General features: G+C 40.9%; 1 protein-coding gene across 3 annotated transcripts; it reads left to right on the top strand.

Moving 5' to 3' along the window:
- Positions 1–634: 634 nt before the first annotated feature.
- MEIG1 (meiosis/spermiogenesis associated 1) lies at positions 635–17275 on the top strand. Of its 3 annotated transcripts, XM_070800856.1 has the most exons (4): positions 662–801; positions 7937–8058; positions 12627–12793; positions 16957–17275. In XM_070800856.1, the coding sequence occupies exons 3-4, from the start codon at positions 12656–12658 to the stop codon at positions 17083–17085; spliced, it is 267 nt and encodes an 88-aa protein (XP_070656957.1). In that variant the 5' UTR covers positions 662–801; positions 7937–8058; positions 12627–12655; the 3' UTR covers positions 17086–17275. The 3 variants fall into 3 exon arrangements, with proteins under 3 accessions (XP_019828366.1, XP_070656957.1, XP_070656958.1); XM_019972807.2 differs by lacking the exon at positions 7937–8058 and having other exon boundaries at positions 635–801; XM_070800857.1 differs by lacking the exon at positions 7937–8058 and having other exon boundaries at positions 789–875.
- The last annotated feature ends 319 nt before the right edge of the window (positions 17276–17594 follow it).

Raw genomic sequence — 17594 nt, forward strand, 5'->3', positions numbered from 1 at the left:
AATTTGAGAGTTGTAAGTAAAGAGGCAGTATTTTAAATACAATAATGAAGGTAATGTTGGAAAAAATAATTAAAGCTATAGATGTCATTTATCATAGGTTTACTGGTGGCTCAGACGGTAAAGTGTCTGCCTGCAATGTGGGAGACCTGGATTCGATTCCTGGGTTGGGAAGATCCCCTGGAGAAGGAAATGGCAATCCTCTCCAGCACTCTTGCCTGGAAAATCCCATGAACGGAAGAGCCTGATAGGCTACAGTCCATGGGGTCACAAAGAGTCAGACACGACTGAGCCACTTCACTTCTTCTATGCTCAGCTCTATGGATTGGTTAAAGAGGTGGGACAGATAGGAGATATTTAGTATCAGGGACCTGAAGCCCAGTGGTCTCTATTCCTTGATCGGCTTTTTTAGGGAATGCTGTCTGTGACTGATGCAGTGGCAAGTGACACAGTCCTCTCTCCACCTCTAAGGGGGGTTGAGACAATTGCAAGGCTCCATCCAGAGACCCGCTTTCAAGCTCCAAACTGGGCCCCGCCCCCACGCACTTGCGCACAAAGGCCCGTTCACAGTGGGTGGGGCCTGAGTGAGTTCAAAGGGGCCTAAGTAAGCTGCGAAAGGCGTTGCCAGGTAAAGGAAGCGTTGCCAAGGCCGTGACAGTTGGCCTCTGGGTGGCCCAGCCCAGGCCACGGATCCCGAGTGGAGAGCACGAGCACCGCTGGGCTCGCTTGCAAGCTCCTGGGCGGGGCGCCCCGGCCTCTCAAGGATGGCTGAGCGAGGGTTACCCCTGCGAGCAGGACCCAAGGGTGAGAGGCCCCATTGCGGAGGGATGGGTGCGCCCTCTCCGAAGCCATCCAGGGTCCACCCCTTCTTCTTCAGGGTACCTGAGATTTGTCCGCCTCCCTCCTCTATTTTCTCGTTTCCTCTTTTTATGGAAGGGTCTTTAATTTCAACTCCTCGTGGTTTCCAGGCGGCCCTGTGCCCCCTTTGTCTTTAGGGGTCGCGATTCTGGGGCTCCTGTTTGAGTTCCTCCTGCAGGGCGACCATTTGATCCCCAGTGTTGAGGACACTTTCTCCATCCCAGCCTTCTCTAGGCAGATTTTGCCTTACAGACGTGATTGCTGATTTCTGGCAGGGAAAAAAAAAAAAAAAAGTTTGAGGGACCAGAGAAGTCACATTAGTCACCTTGCAGGGTCCCTGAGAAGAGGGGCTTTATGCTGCAGAGGTACACAGCACACCTGGACGGTGGAGGCTTGGACTCTGGGAGCCAGTTTTGTTGTTCAACTGAACACCAACAACTTTGGGAACTGTGAGAAATTTAGAGGTTATCAAGTGACTTACTAGTTAAAGGGCCCTTCTGCCGTATCCTGCCTTGTCTAGGAACAGAAAAAAATAAAATGGGCAAAAAAATGGGAGATTAGCCTTACTGATGACTCTTGGAGTTTGAAAAGTAAAAGCACTTTTAAAAGCGAGAAGAAGGTGACAGATGTTTGCACAGAAAGGAGTTTGACAGTACATCAAATGCTTCTTCTGTTAGATCTGAGTCTCAGATTGTCAGGGAATTAATATCAGTTGGATTTTTCAATACCCATGTAAATCCTAATACTGTTTAATAAAATCTGATCTTTGCATAGTAGGGAGGCATTGCCATTTCCTGTGTCTCCAGATACAACTTAGTATTACAGAGGTAAAAAGTATTTCATATCAGTTATATTTTTTGCTACAGCTATCATTAAAACTTACAAAGTGCTAAAGTTACCAGCAGAATTAGTGCAGTCACTGAATTTCTGAGAATCACTCAAATCTTTAAGGAATTTTAAGTTGATTTTTTCCTATTTTTAGTTTCATTCTGTTTTTAGTAAATAGAAAGCTGTAAGAAGGTTTCGCAGGTGGCACAGTGTAAAGACTCCACTTGGCTTTAACATCATAAGCATTCATTGTTATAACTGAAATACAAATTCACTTACAGGATCTACTTTATTAGGTCTGATTTTAATGTATTTCAGCTAATAGAACCATACTGAAATAGAAAAATGAATTCAAGGAATCATGGTGAGAATTCTGGGCACTATTTTCATAAATGACTATAATATATACTGATACATAATAATTATAATATTAAAATGTAATATACATATATAATATGTACTATAAAATATTATTGTTCACTGTTCAGTCACTAAGTCATGTCTGACTCTTTACGCCCTGTGGTTTGCCGCACACCAGGCTTCTCTGTCCTTCTCTATCTCCCGGAGTTTGCTCAAACTCATGTCCATTGAATCGGTGATGACATCCAACCATTTCATCCTTTGTTGCCCCCTTCTCCACCTGCCCTCAATCTTTCGCAGCATCAGGGTCTTTTCCAATGAGTCAGCTCTTCACATCAGGCAGCCAAAGTATTGGAGCTTCAGCTTCAGTCCTTCCAATGAGTATTTAGGGTTGATTTCCTTTAGGATTGATTGACTGGTTTGATCTCCTTGCTGTCCAAGGGGCTCTCAAGAGTCTTCTCCAGCACCACAGTTCGAAACCATTAATTCTTGGGCATTCAACTTTCTTTATGGTCCAACTCTCACATGCGCACATGACTACTGGAAGAACCATACATAACTTTGACTATATGGACCTTTGTGATGCCTCTGCTTTTTAATACGCTGTCTAGGTTGGTCATAGCTTTTCTTCCAAGAAGCAAGCAATTTTAACTTCAGGCTGCAGTAATTTTGGAGCCCACTAAAATAAAATCTGCCACTGTTTCCATTTTTCACTATCTATTTGCCATGAAGTGATGGGACTGGATGCCATGATCTTGGTTTTTTGAATGTTGAATTTTAACCCAGCTTTTTCACTCTCATCTTATATATAATAAATACTAAATGAATGATATTTTTGGGTAATAAGAAGTAGCTGAGAAAACAAGTGCAAGATTATGTCTTTGAAAAATTGGCTATACAAGTTTGATGACTATACAGTTACTTAAATGAGTTGAAAATTTATTTTCAGAAACTTTTTTTATTTAAAATTTTTTTAATATAAATTTATTTATTTTAATTGGAGGCTAATTACTTTACGATATTGTATTGGTTTTGCCATACACTGACATGAATCCACCACGGGTGTACATGTGTTCCCCATCCTGAACCCCCCTCTCACCTCCCTCCCCATCCCATCCCTCTGGGTCATCCCAATGCACTAGCCCCGAGTACCCTGTATCATGCTTCGAACCTGGACTGGCGATTCGTTTCACATATGATATTATACATGTTTCAATGCCATTCTCCCAAACCATCCCACCCTTGTCCTCCCCCCCCAGAGTCCAAAAGACTGTTCTATACATCTGTGTCTCTTTTGCTGTCTCACATACAGGGTTATCATTACCATCTTTATAAATTCCATATATATGCGTTAGTATACTGTATTGGTGTTTTTCTTTCTGGCTTACTTCACTCTGTATAATAGGCTCCAGTTTCATCCACCTCATTAGAACTGATTCAAATGTATTCTTTTTAATGGCTAAGTAATACTCCATTGTGTATATGTACCACAGCTTTCTTATCCATTCATCTGCTGATGGACATCTAGGTTGCTTCCATGTCCTGGCTATTATAAACAGTGCTGCGATGAACATTGGGGTGCATGTGTCTCTTTCAATTCTGGTTTCCTCGGTGTGTATGGCCAGCAGTGGGATTGCTGTGTCATATGGCAGTTCTATTTCCAGTTTTTTAAGGAATCTCCATACTGTTCTCCATAGTGGCTGTACGAGTTTTCATTCCCACCAACAGCGTAAGAGGGTTCCCTTTTCTGCACATCTTCTCCAGCATTTATTGCTTGTAGACTTTTGGATAGCAGCCATTCTGACTGGCGTGAAATGGTACCTCATTGTGGTTTTGATTTGCATTTCTCTGATAATGAGCGATGCTGAGCATCTTTTCATGTGTTTGTTAGCCCTCTGTATGTCTTCTTTGGAGAAATGTCTGTTTAGTTCTTTGGCCCATTTTTTGATTAGGTCTTTTATTTTTCTGGAATTGAGCTGCAGGAGTTGCTTGTATATTTTTGAGATTAATTCTTTGTCAGTTACTTCGTTTGCTATTATTTTCTCCCATTCTGAAGGCTGTCTTTTCACTGTGCTTATAGTTTCCTTTGTTGTGCAGAAGCTTTTAAGTTTAATTAGGTCCCATTTGTTTATTGTTGCTTTTATTTCCAATATTCTGGGAGGTGGGTCATAGGGGATCCTGCTGTGATTTATGTGGGAGAGTGTTTTGCCTACGTTTTCCTCTAGGAGTTTTATAGTTTCTGGTCTTACGTTTAGATCTTTAATCCATTTTGAATTTATTTTTGAGTATGGTGTTAGAAAGTGTTCTAGTTTCATTCTTTTACAAGTGGTTGACCAGTTTTCCCAGCACCACTTGTTAAAGAGATTGTCTTTTCTCCATTGTATATTCTTGCCTCCTTTGTCAAAGATAAGGTGCACATAGGTGTGTGGATTTATCTCTGGGCTTTCTATTTTGTTCCATTGATCGATATTTCTGTCTTTGTGCCAGTACCATACTGTCTTGATGACTATGGCTTTGTAGTAGAGCCTGAGGTCAGATATTTTGATTGCTCCAGTTCCATTCTTTTTTCTCAAGATTGCTTTGGCTATTCAAGGTTTTTTGTATTTCCATACAAATTGTGAAATTATTTGTTCTAGCTCTGTGAAAAATACTGTTTGTAGCTTGATAGGGATTGCATTGAATCTATAGATTGCCTTGGATAGTATACTCATTTTCACTATATCGATTCTTCCAATCCATGAACGTGGTATATTTCTCCATCTATTTGTGTCCTCTTTGATTTATTTCACCAGTGTTTTATAGTTTTCTATATATAGGTCTTTTGTTTCTTTAGGTAGATTTATTCCTAAGTATTTTATTCTTTTTGTTGCAATGGTGAATGGAATTATTTCCTTAATTTCTCTTTGTTGTCTCATTGTTAGTGTATAGGAATGCAAGGGATTTCTGTGTGTTGATTTTATACCCTGCAAATCTACTATATTTATTGATTAGCTCTAGTAATTTTCTGGTGGAGTCTTTAGGGTTTTCTATGTAGAGGACCATGTCATCTGCAAACAGTGAGAGTTTTACTTCTTCTTTTCCAATCTGGATTCCTTTTATTTCTTTTTCTTCTCTGATGGCTGTGGCCAAAACTTCCAAAACTATGTTGAATAGTAGTGGTGAGAGTGGGCACCCTTGTCTTGTTCCTGACTTTAGGGGAAATGCTTTCAATTTTTCACCACAGAGGATAATGTTTGCTGAGAGATTGTCATATATAGCTTTTATTATGTTGAGGTATGTTCCTTCTATTCCTGCTTTCTGGAGAGTTTTTATCATAAATGGATGTTGAATTTTGTCCAAGGCTTTCTCTGTATCTATTGAGATAATCATATGGTTTTTGTTTTTCAATTTGTTAATATGGTGTGTTACATTGATTGATTTGTAGATATTGAAGAATCCTTGCATCCCTGGGATAAAGCCCACTTGGTCATGATGAATGATCTTTTTAATATATTGTTGGATTCTGTTTGCTAGAATTTTGTTAAGGATTTTTGCATCTATGTTCATCAGTGATATTGGCCTGTAGTTTTCTTTTTTTGTGGCATCTTTGTCAAGTTTTGGTATTAGGGTGATGGTGGCCTCACAGAATGAGTTTGGAAGTTTACCTTCCTCTGCAGTTTTCTGGAAGAGTTTGAGTAGGATAGGTGTTAGCTCTTCTCTAAATTTTTGGTAGAATTCATATGTGAAGCCGTCTGGTCCTGGACTTTTGTTTGCTGGAAGATTTCTGATTACAGTTTCAATTTCCATGCTTGTGATGGGTCTGTTAAGATTTTCTATTTCTTCCTGGTTCAGTTTTGAAAAGTTGTACTTTTCTAATAATTTGTCCATTTCTTCCAAGTTGTCTATTTTATTGGCATATAGTTGCTGATAGTAGTCTCTTATGATCCTTTGTATTTCTATGTTGTCTGTTGTGATCTCCCCATTTCACTTCTAATTTTGTTGATTTGATTTTTCTCCCTTTGTTTCTTGATGAGTCTGGCTAATGGTTTGTCAATTTTATTTATCTTCTCAAAGAACCAGCTTTGTTGATTTTTGCTATGGTCTCTTTTGTTTCTTTTGCATTTATTTCTGCCCTAATTTTTAAGATTTCTTTCCTTCTACTAACCCTGGGGTTCTTCATTTCTTTCTTTTCTAGTTGCTTTAGGTGTAGAGTTAGGTTATTTATTTGACTTTTTTCTTGTTTTTTTGAGGTAAGCCTGTACTGCTATGAAACTTCCCCTTAGCACTGCTTTTGCAGTGTCCCATAGATTTTGGGTTGTTGTGTTTTCATTTTCATTCATTTCTATGCATATTTTGATTTCTTTATCTCTTCTATGATTTGTTGGTTATTCAGCAGCATGTTGTTCAGCCTCCATATGTTGGCATTTTTAATACTTTTTCTCCTGTAATTGACATCTAATCTTACTGCATTGTGGTCAGAAAAGATGCTTGGAATGATTTCAGTTTTTTTGAATCTACCAAGGCTAGATTTATGGCCCAGGATGTGATCTATCCTGGAGAAGGTTCCGTGTGCACTTGAGAAAAAGGTGAAATTCATTGTTTGGGGGTGAGATGTCCTATAGGTATCAATTAGGTCTAACTGGTCTATTGTATCATTTAAAGTCTGTGTTTCCTTGTTAATTTTCTGTTTAGTTGATCTATCCATAGGTGTGAGTGGAATATTAAAGTCTCCCATTATTATTGTGTTATTGTTAATTTCCCCTTTCATACTTGTTAGCATTTGTCTTACATATTGCGGTGCTCCTATGTTGGGTGCATATATATTTATAATTGTTATATATTCTTCTTGGACTGATCGATCCTTTGATCATTAGGTAGTGGCCTTCTTTGTCTCTTTTCACAGCCTTTGTTTTAAAGTCTATTTTATCGGATATGAGTATTGCTACTCCTGCTTTCTTTTGGTCTCTATTTGTGTGAAATATCTTTTTCCAGCCCACTTTCAGTCTGTATGTGTCCCTTGTTTCGAGGTGGATCTCTTGTAGACAACATATATTGGGGTCTTGTTTTGTATCCATTCAGCCAGTCTTGTCTTTTGGTTGGGGCATTCAACCCATTTACATTTAAGGTAATTATTGATAAGTATGATCCCGTTGCCACTTACTTTATTGTTTGGGGTTTGAGTTTATACACCCTTTCTGTGTTTCCTGTCTAGAGAAGATCCTTTAGCATTTGCTGGATAGCTGGTTTGGTGGTGTTGAATTCTCTCAGCTTTTGCTTGTCTGTAAAGCTTTTGATTTCTCCTTCATATTTCTATGAGATCTTTGCTGGGTACAGTAATCTGGGCTGTAGGTTATTTTCTTTCATCACTTTAAGTATGTCCAGCCATTCCCTTCTGGCCTGAAGAGTTTCTATTGAAAGATCAGCTGTTATCCTTATGTGAATCCCCTTGTGTGTTATTTTTTGTTTTTCCCTTGCTGCTTTTAATATTTGTTCTTTGTGTTTGATCTTTGTTAATTTGATTAATGTATGTCTTGAGGTGTTTCACCTTGAGTTTATCCTGTTTGTGACTCTCTGGGTTTCTTGGACTTGGGTGATTATTTCCTTCCCCATTTTAGGGAAGTTTTCAACTATTATCTCCTCAAGTATTTTCTCATGGTCTTTCTTTTTGTCTTCTGGGACTCCTATGACTTGAATGTTGGAGCATTTAACATTGTCCCAGAGGTCTCTGATGTTGTCCTCATTTCTTTTAATTCTTTTTTTTCCTCTCTGTTTCCTTTATTTCTACCATTCTATCTTCTACCTCACTTATCCTATCTTATGCCTCCATTATTCTACTGTTGGTTCACTCCAGAGTGTTTTTGATCTCATTTATTGCATTATTCACTATATATTGACTCTTTTTTATTTCTTCTAGGTCCCTGTTAAACCTTTCTTGCATCTTCTGGATCCTTGTCTCCAGGCTGTTTATCTGTAACTCCATTTTGTTTTCAAGACTTTGGATCATTTTCACTATCATTATTTGGAATTCTTTATCAGGTAGATAAAGACCAATCTTTTGTTTGGTTTGGTGGGCATTTATCCTGTTCCTTTACCTGCTGGATATTTCTCTGCCTTTTCATCTTGTTTATATTGCTGTGTTTGGGGTGACCTTTCTGTATCCTGGCAGTTTGTGGTTCCTCTTTTTTTTGGAGATTCCTCACTGTGGGTGGAGTTGGACAGGTAGCTTGTCAAGGTTTCCTGGTTAGGGAAGCTTGTGACAGTGTTCTGGTGGGTGGAGCTGGATTTCTTCTCTCTGGAGTGCAATGAAGTGTCTAGTAATGAGTTATGAGATGTCAATGGGTTTGGTGTGCCTTTGGGAAGCCTGTATATTGAAGCTCAGGGCTATGTTCCTGTGTTGCAGGAGAATTTGTGTGGTATGTCTTTCTCTGGAACTTGTTGGCCCTTGGGGTGGTGCTTGGTTTCAGTGTAGGTATGGAGGTGTTTGATGAGCTCCTATTGATTAATGTTCCCTGGAGTCAGGAATTCTCTGGTGTTCTCAGAATTTGGACTTAAGCCTCCTGCCTCTGGTTTTCAGTCTTATTCTTACAGTAGCCTCAAGACTTCTCCATCTATACAGCACCGATGGTAAAACATCTGGGTTAATGATAAGAAGTTTCTCCACAGTGAGGGACACCCAGAGAGGTACACGGAGTTACATAGGGAAGAGAGGAGGGAGGAGGGAGATAGAGGTGGCCAGGAGGAAAAGAGAGGGAATCGAAAGGGGCAAGAGCAAGCTAGCCAGTAATCACTTCCCTATGTGCTCTCCACAATCTGGACCCCCTCAGAGATGTTCACAGAGTTATACAAAGAGAAGAGAAGAGAGAGGAAGGAGACAGAGGTGGCCAGGAGGATAAAAGGGGGAATCAAAAGGAGAGAGATCTAGGCAGTAATCAGTTCCCTAAGTGTTCTCCACAGCCCAAAACACACGAGATTCACAGAGTTGAGTACAGAAGAGAAGGGGAAGGGAGGAGATAGAGGCAACCTGGTGGAGAAAAAGAAGAGTCCAAAGGGGGAGAGAGCAATCCAGCCAGTAATCTTGCTCCCAAGTAAAAATGGGTACTGAAGATTGGGTTCTTAAAGGTACAAAATTGATAACAAATACCAAAAGCAAAGATTAAAAATCTAGAGTAGAAGTTAGATTCTCAAAAATACAATATTAAAGAAAAAAAACAAAGTCACAGAAATTATAAAACAAAACTATATATATATATATATATATATATATATATATGAAGTTTGCTTTAAAAATAGGGTCTTTTTTTTGCAAAGTAATAGTAGGTTATAAAAATGAAAATTAAAGGAGTAATAGAGGACTTAAAAAGTAAAAAAAAAAGTTTTAATTAAAAAATGATAGTAGTAAAAATATGTCCAGAACTTTCTCTGGTGGTGTTGTGGACACTGTGGGGTCAGTTCATTTTCAGATAGTTCCTTCAGTTCAGTTCAGTTTAGTTCAGTCGTTCAGTCGTGTCCGACTCTTTGAGACCCCATGAATCGCAGCACGCCAGGCCTCCCTGTCCATCACCAACTCCCGCAGTTCACTCAGACTCACGTCCATCAAGTCAGATGCCATCCAGCCATCTCATCCTCTGTCATCCCCTTCTCCTCCTGCCCAGCTCCCAGCATCAGAGTCTTTTCCAATGAGTCAACTCTTCGCATGAGGTGGCCAAAGTACTGGAGTTTCAGCTTTAGCATCATTCCTTCCAAAGAGATCCCAGGGCTGATCTCCTTCAGAATGGACTGGTTGGATTTCCTTGCAGTCCAAGGGACTATCAAGTGTCTTCTCCAACACCACAGTTCAAAAGCATCAATTCTTCGGTGCTCAGCCTTCTTCACAGTCCAACTCTCACATCCATACATGACCACAGGAAAAACCATAGCCTTGACTAGATGGACCTTTGTTGGCAAAGTAATGTCTCTGCTTTTGAATATGCTCTCTAGGTTGGTCATAACTTTCCTTCCAAGGAGTAAGCGTCTTTTAATTTCATGGCTGCAGTCACCATCTGCACTGATTTTGGAGCCCCAAAAAATAGAGTCTGACACTGTTTCCCCATCTATTTCCCATGAAGTGATGGGACCGGATGCCATGATCTTCGTTTTCTGAATGTTGAGCTTTAAGCCAACTTTTTCACTCTCCACTTTCACTTTCATCAAGAGGCTTTTGAGTTCCTCTTCACTTTCTGCCATAAGGGTGGTGTCATCTGCATATCTGAGGTTATTGATAGTTCCTTGACCCAGCTTATACTTTCAAGATCTATAGGCCCTTTCCTACGTAGTCATTGCTAACTGCAGGGTTTTAATCTATTGCACCTGTCACTTCCAAAGCGATTCCCTCTGTTCATTTTAGCTTCTTCTGTTTGCTGGCCTCTTCAGTGTCTAATTTCTTCCCTGACACAAGGGGGTGGTGGTGGTCACTTATTTAGGCTCACTTGTTCAGTCGTGCTGCAGGGAGAGAGGAACACTGCAAACAAATACCACTGGCATGTGTGGGGAGTGCTCACAATGTCTCGGCCACACTGGGTTTGCCCCCGCTCATAGCATGTGTGCTTTCCCAGTCTATACTGTTCAGGCTCTAGGTTGCTCTGCTGGGAACTGTCTGAGGCAGGCCTTGGGTTGCATGCACTTTCCAGGTCTAAGCTGCTCAGAAATAGGTTCTTGGGTACTCCACAAAGGCGCAGACTTGGTTGGGCCTTCATTTTGTGTCCTTCCCAGGTCCGAGCAGCTCAGGTAACCAGGTGCTTGGTGAGCGCAGTTGCCCCAATTGGGGGCTTTGACTTATTGCCTCCCCCATCCCTGCTGCTCAGTTTTCTGGGTGTACAACTGGCGCGCCTTCTCAGGTGTGCCATGTGTCTCTTCTGGGGAGCTGATCTCTGGCTGTGACCCTCCCAGTGGATGTTGACTATCCAGAATCCCAAGAAGTCTTGGTTAGCAACGAAGCCTGCTTGTAGGTTGGTAGATGATGCCTCTCTGGGGCCACGATTGCCCTCTTCCGGCTCTGGCTGCCCTCGCCTGCTTGTCTCCGGTGGGGGATGGGCTGGTCCACAGTGGGCTAGCTCTGCTCAGTCCTTTGTTCTGTGAGCAGGCCTGGCGGTGTCTTAGGTTAGGGCTTTTCAAGGGATAGCTATCCCACAGTTTGGGTTGCTATTTCTAGTTAGTTCTCTCAGATTGCCCTTGGGGCACTCAGGCCCGGTCCTTACCCTAAGCAATGCAGCCCCCGCCTCCCTGTCCAGTCCACACTTGCTAGTGGCAGATGCGGGTGTCTGCGCTGCTTCTCTGCTGGTAGTTGCTGTTAGGCACGTAATCTGTGGGTTTTAATTATTTATTTATTTTTCCTTCCGGTTATGTTGCCCTCTGAGGTTCCAAGGCTCGCCACAGACTCCCCGGTGAGAATGTTTACTGGTGTTTGGAAACTTCTCTCTTTTTTAAGACTCCCTTCCTGGACGGATCTCCGTTCCTACCTCCTTTGTCTCTCTTTTTATCTTTTATATTTTTTCCTACCTCCTTTTGAAGACAATGGACTGCCTTTCTGGGTGCCTAATGTCCTCTGCCAGCATTCAGAAGTTGTTTTGTGGAAATTGCTCAGCGTTCAAATGTTCTTTCGATGAATTTGTGGGGGAGAAAGTGGTCTCCCCCTTCCTATTCCTCCGCCATCTTAGCTGTCTTGCTCCTAAGTTGTTTTAAAATCAGTGATCTCAGTACCAGGACAGAGAGATAGCTTTTACCAACTGCACAGATAGTCCATCTTCTCACACCAGAGCACAGTGACCTGAGTTACTGGCCTGCAGTGAGTGGCATGTTTCTGAACAGTTAAGAAAAGAAAAAGGAGGAAACCATTGCTTCCCCATAAGAAGAAAAGGAAGACTGATCTTACATTCCCTTTTTAGGGAAAAAGAGGGAGGTAAAATTTTGAATATGATTAAATGAAATGATGGGAGGATACTTTGGCAATCTCCTGAGCAGTTAAAAATAAGAGAGTGAGGGGTGGCTTCCCTGGTGGCTCAGTGGTAAGAATCCACTTGTCAGTACAGGAGACACAGGTTCAATCCCTAATCTGGGAAGATTCCATGTGCCTCGGACCAGCTAAGCTGGTGCACCACAGCTATTGAGTCACCTGGGAGCCACAATTACTAAACCTATGTGCTGCAGCTACTGAAGCCTGTACACCCTAGAGACCATGCTCTACAATAAAAGATGCCACAGCAATGAGAAGCCTGCACTGCAACGAGAGAAGAGCCTGCTCAGCAAAGAAGACCTAGCACAGCCAAAAACATAAATAAATAAAATTAAAAACAAAAGTAAGAAAAGGATTTCAGAAATGTGTAAACTATTACTTGAAATGCCAGAATCAGTCTGCACCATTTAAGACATCACTCCAGGATTGACTTTATTTCCAAAATAGAAGATGAATCCTTCTTACTTTTTGAATTGAATGTTTAAAAAGCTAACATATTTAATGGGATTCTTAACTCTAATTTTTTAAAAATCTAGTTTTGTTCATTCTTAAAGGGGTTTCCCAAACTGTCACTACTGTGTTATGTAATAAACTTTTTTTTTTTAACATCCTTCAGAAATACTTAGTAAGAAGACCTGTGTAGCCATGGCTAATTCTGACGTGAAACCAAAATCAATAAGTCGTGCCAAAAAATGGTCAGAAGAGATAGAAAATCTGTACAGATTTCAACAAGCAGGATATCGAGATGAAATTGAATATAAACAAGTGAAGCAAGTTTCTATGGTAAGATTTATGCCTCTACAAATCTGAACTCCAAATGAATTTGTTAGAGGGTGAAAAGCACTAAAAAATAAAAACAAACAGAAAACCCACCACCAATAAAGCACTAGAGAATACTGAAAGGGAATTCTACCCCAACCCCCTGATTTTATTGATAAAGAGACTAAGGTTCAGAAGAATGATTTTCAGGTAGACTGCAGCAAGAGGTCTCAGCACAGAAACATTAAGAATTTTCTAGCTTTTACTGAGCAACTGTGCTGTGCCAGACAAATCCTTTATGGTAGGCCATAAAAGCCTGAGTCTCTTTCTCTCACTATGGTGAGGGTTCTGATAAGATAAATTCTCTTATCAGATATTCAGTTTTTTTCCTTTCTGTATTTTTTTATTTCAACTGCAAATTATATGCTTAGTCACTCAGTCATATCTGACTCTTTGCAACCCCATGGACTGTAGCCTGCTGGCCTTTCTGTCCATGGTGATTCTCTAGGCAAGAATACTGGAGTAGGTTGCCATGCTCCCCTCCAGGGGATCTTCCCAATCCAGGGATCAAACTGGTTCTCTTGCATTGCAGGTGGACTCTTTATCAGTTGACCTACCAAATTCTGTCTTAAGCAACAAAATCTCCTGACTTTGGCTGTATACTCCAGGCTTTCTTGAGAGAGTGGAGACACGGTTTTGCTTTTCAAAGACTAGACAAAACCTAGATATGGCCCTAATTTATTATGTGTTTTTAAAAATTCATTTATTCTACTGAATATGGGGAGACTGAGTTTTGAGGAATATTATAGAATATGATATAGTATTCATAAATGTATATTAGGTTTTAGAGTTGATATTACCACAAAGTGTTTATTATTGTTTATTTTCAAATTGTTTTATTATTATTAACTATTTTTCGAGACTCATTCATGGGCAGGTTTTTCAGATCCCCTTATTCTTTTTCTTTCTTCATTCTACTTGTTGATCTCCACTCCACATTTCCTAAAAAACTAGACAGAAAAAAATGATGAAGGCAACACAGATCTAAAGTGTAATAGACTCTTTTGTTTAATGGATATTAACTTAATAGAGAGTATTAGCAGTGGTGAGGTATAAAATTTAAAATACTGATCAAATGAGGATTTGACTGATGACTGTGACCTTCCCATATCCATTTTTTTTCAATTCTAGTAGCATTTTACACTTTGGTCCACATTACCAAAAGGGAGTTTTCATTACTTTATTATCTGTGGCTTTTAAATAGGCAAAACACAAGCATTAACATTTTACTGCAGGTCAGAAATAAGCTCCATATACCTTGCCTTCACACTGGGATGCCTGCCCCTGAAAGGTAAATAAGACCCAGGGACCTACAGGCACTCCGGCACCTACACCACCATTCCAGAAACTGTTGGGACTGAGCTCAGAGATATCAGATTTAAGGGAACACGAAGAACACCTTTAAAGAGGAAGTCCCCGAAAAGCACCTGAGGGATTTGTGTGTGTATGTGTGTATAATGAAGGGAAGAACACCTTTATCCATTGAATGACTTGACAATTACAGAGACGTTTTGTATTTCACTTCCGTGTATATTTTTTGGGTACCTGCCTTGTACCAGTTTCTGTGCCAGAAGCTTTAAAAAGATAAATATAAAATCAAGTGCCTGACCTCAGGAAATTTAGTGGGTAAGTGGAAAGAGTACAGACTGTGAAATCAGTCTGCCCAGGCTTTACATCCTGGCTCTCCTCCTTGGCTGTGTAACCCTGAACAAGGTTAATGCTTACCTTGCCAAGCTCAAGTGTAAAAGGGCCTGCTTTGGAAAAATGTCTCAGAAATTAAATGAAATCAAGCATTGGAAATACCTGATTTTGTGGTGCTCATTCATTCATTGAGTGAATGGTGTTTGGTGAATGATAGCTCTTATTATTCTTGTATCTTGGAGTGGAAGGTTAAGAGTGACAAATAGTGAAAACCTACGTGAGTGAAAATATACGCCTCCCCCCAAAAAAATTAGAGGAAGATAAAAATTTCTTCCTTTAGAGACAATCTTCCAAAGGGCTTTGTTCCTCAAGAGTCACTTGCAGTGGGCTGTAGAGAATGGACAGGATGATACCCAAAGGCTTCCTTTGATTGGCAGTGGTCTGAAGGGCTTGGGTGATGGTCTTTGTTCTTATCTGAAGTACATGTCCTTATAGACACTATCAGTACGGACTGATTTCCTGCCCAAGGAGAGCTGACTTGAAGACTATATTAACCCCCCAACCCCATCCCCACCACCACTCTCTAAGGAATGAAGTTTTCCTAGGTTGAATGGGAGTGATGGGTAGAAAACCAAGAAGGAAAAATTATGAAACAGCAAAGGGTTATAGAAGGGGAAAAAAGCCTAGAGGTTGATGAGACAAAACCAATATAGCTACTTGGAGGCCCCTTCTGATTTCCAGGGACAAGGTAGCTGGAAGCAGGACCTTGGTCCTTGTCTTCCTTGAAGAAAAATTCAGCAGAGAGACTGTGAAGCACATAAAGTGTTTATTGGAAGCAAAGAACCTGTAGAGGAACACCCAGGCGGGCTCAGAGTGAGCTGTACCCAATAGGGGTGGCTTAGATCGCTGATATGGGGGGCACTCGCCTGGCTTATCTCTGACTAGCCACCTTGTTTGTGCCCACATTTGGTCTGACTCAAGGTCCTTCGTGGTAGATGTGTGTGCATCTCTCACCCAAGATGGATTCCAGCGCAAAGATGTCTGGGAGGTTGGCAGGACATACTGTGAGCTGGTGGCTCCTCCCTCTTTTGTCTCCTTCTGAGACTGATGACCTCCTCTGTACATGTGTCCAGCTGGGAAATCCCCTTGACCACAAGACTGAGAAAAATGGCGTCGCTTTGTCTTCTGCCCCAGTCAGGGCTCTCGTCCTGCTCGTCTTACCTCAAAGTGTCAGCGGGAGAAGTGGCCACAGCTGCTCAGCCTGGGCCCATCTGTCTCCTTCCTCACTCCACATGAAGTGCAGTGGGTAATTCTAAAGCAGTGGCAGTCTACCGCTTCACTGAATGAGGTGGTTGGGGGACCCTAGTAAATGAGAGAACCTGCTGTTGGCCTCAAGAGAAAGAGAGCGGCAATGATGTCTTGAGAACTTCTTTCTTTCTCCACTGAGGGTAATGTAAACCACGAAGTCAAGCAGGCTTGACCTAAGTGATGGAAAACATTGCTTTTCTCTGTGATGTACCTGTCAGAGAGCCTGCCAGGGTTCATCGGATAGGCTGCTACCCATTCTTGCTAACTCCTAAATAAATGAGATGACAGGAGAAAGCAAAAATACATTGTTAGAAAATAAAAGATGTATATTTATTTATATTCATGGAGCTTTTGTACTCCAGTTTGGAAGTTGTGATTTATAAGTCTGGAGACTGAGTGGCTGCCAGTAGAGATGATGTTGAAGAACAAGACTTGGTTTTGAATGCCATGAACACAAAATCCAAATAATTGGGTTTTGACAGTGATGGAGTAGACATCACACCATCCAGAAGCAACATATCTAACCAGAGCAGAAATGCACTGGCCTGAGCAAGAAGGTATAATGTGAATTCACAGAGGAAGGGAAAAAAAAAGGTCCAAACTGAATCAAGCCAAACAATCAAGTAAGCAAACCAATATGGCAAATGAGAAAGACTAAAGTGGAGAAGCTAAGAAGAGGTTGCTGAAGACTCTGTTCATGACCTCAGATTTCTATGAAAATGAGCTTCAAGGTGTGCACGTGAAATATGGACGTGAAATACACATTCACCTTTAGAGACATTCAGTCTAGCTTCTTCCTGTTGCCTGGGCCTAGCCCTAATTCCCTCCTTAGGTATTATTTTCAGAAGTTAGTAAGTAATAATGCCTAAAATCATTTGTATATATAAGAATAAAGTTTAGATTATTCTGAATGTTTTATCTTGGCTGCAGAGTAGAAACTTAAATCTAGAAATTGGGATTTAGGGAGAAGCTTTGAACTAGTCGTCCTTCAGTATAAGGTTACAATGTACGACAAGTGTGTTGTATGTGTGTTTTTTATGTGTGTGTGTCTATGTGTCTACAAGTATAAGACATCACTAAGAGCTCTGTTTGGTGTGACTTACACTTTTAAATGTTTGATAGTGAACAATTATATGGAAGGACCATTACAATATTTGTGTTTTGGTTTGGATGTACAGGTAGATCGTTGGCCAGAGACAGGATATGTGAAGAAGCTTCAGAGAAGGGACAATACTTTCTATTACTACAACAAACAGAGGGAGTGCGATGACAAGGAAGTCCACAAAGTGAAAATTTATGCTTACTAGCCTTTCTTCTCAGTATTACTTGTCGTGATCTTTTTAAAAAATCCGTTGTTTCATTTGACATCATGTAAGTGTCACTTTACAAAATACCCCCAAGTGCAGACTCCAATGGAATGTTTTGAGACACCAAAAGTTGGTCTCTGGTAATCATCTCCTTTTGTTCTAAAATATAACTGCAGTAGCATGCCACTGATGCCCGCCTCAGTCTGGTTCTTCCTGTTTTAACTGTGGTAATGTTAACAGCTGTGCAGGGGAAGAGAAAGCCGCCCCCCAGGAAACCACTCAAGTGGTTGTGTAGAGGTTAGGCCCACCCCCAGCCCCCCAGCCTTTACCACTTCACTAGACCATCACTTTGAACTGCCAGATCTGCATTTTGTGGCCTGGGAGCTTTCTCTTGCCTCTAGATTCCTTTGCTTTTCACTGAATTGCCAAGAAATGATGGTCCCTGAGGCAGACAGGTGCCAGCCACCTGCTTCCTCTAGAGGAACGTTAATCTCCTGAGGTTAATCTCC

This window comes from Bos indicus, chromosome 13 (genome assembly GCF_029378745.1).
Source record: "Bos indicus isolate NIAB-ARS_2022 breed Sahiwal x Tharparkar chromosome 13, NIAB-ARS_B.indTharparkar_mat_pri_1.0, whole genome shotgun sequence".
Lineage (NCBI taxonomy): Eukaryota > Metazoa > Chordata > Mammalia > Artiodactyla > Bovidae > Bos > Bos indicus.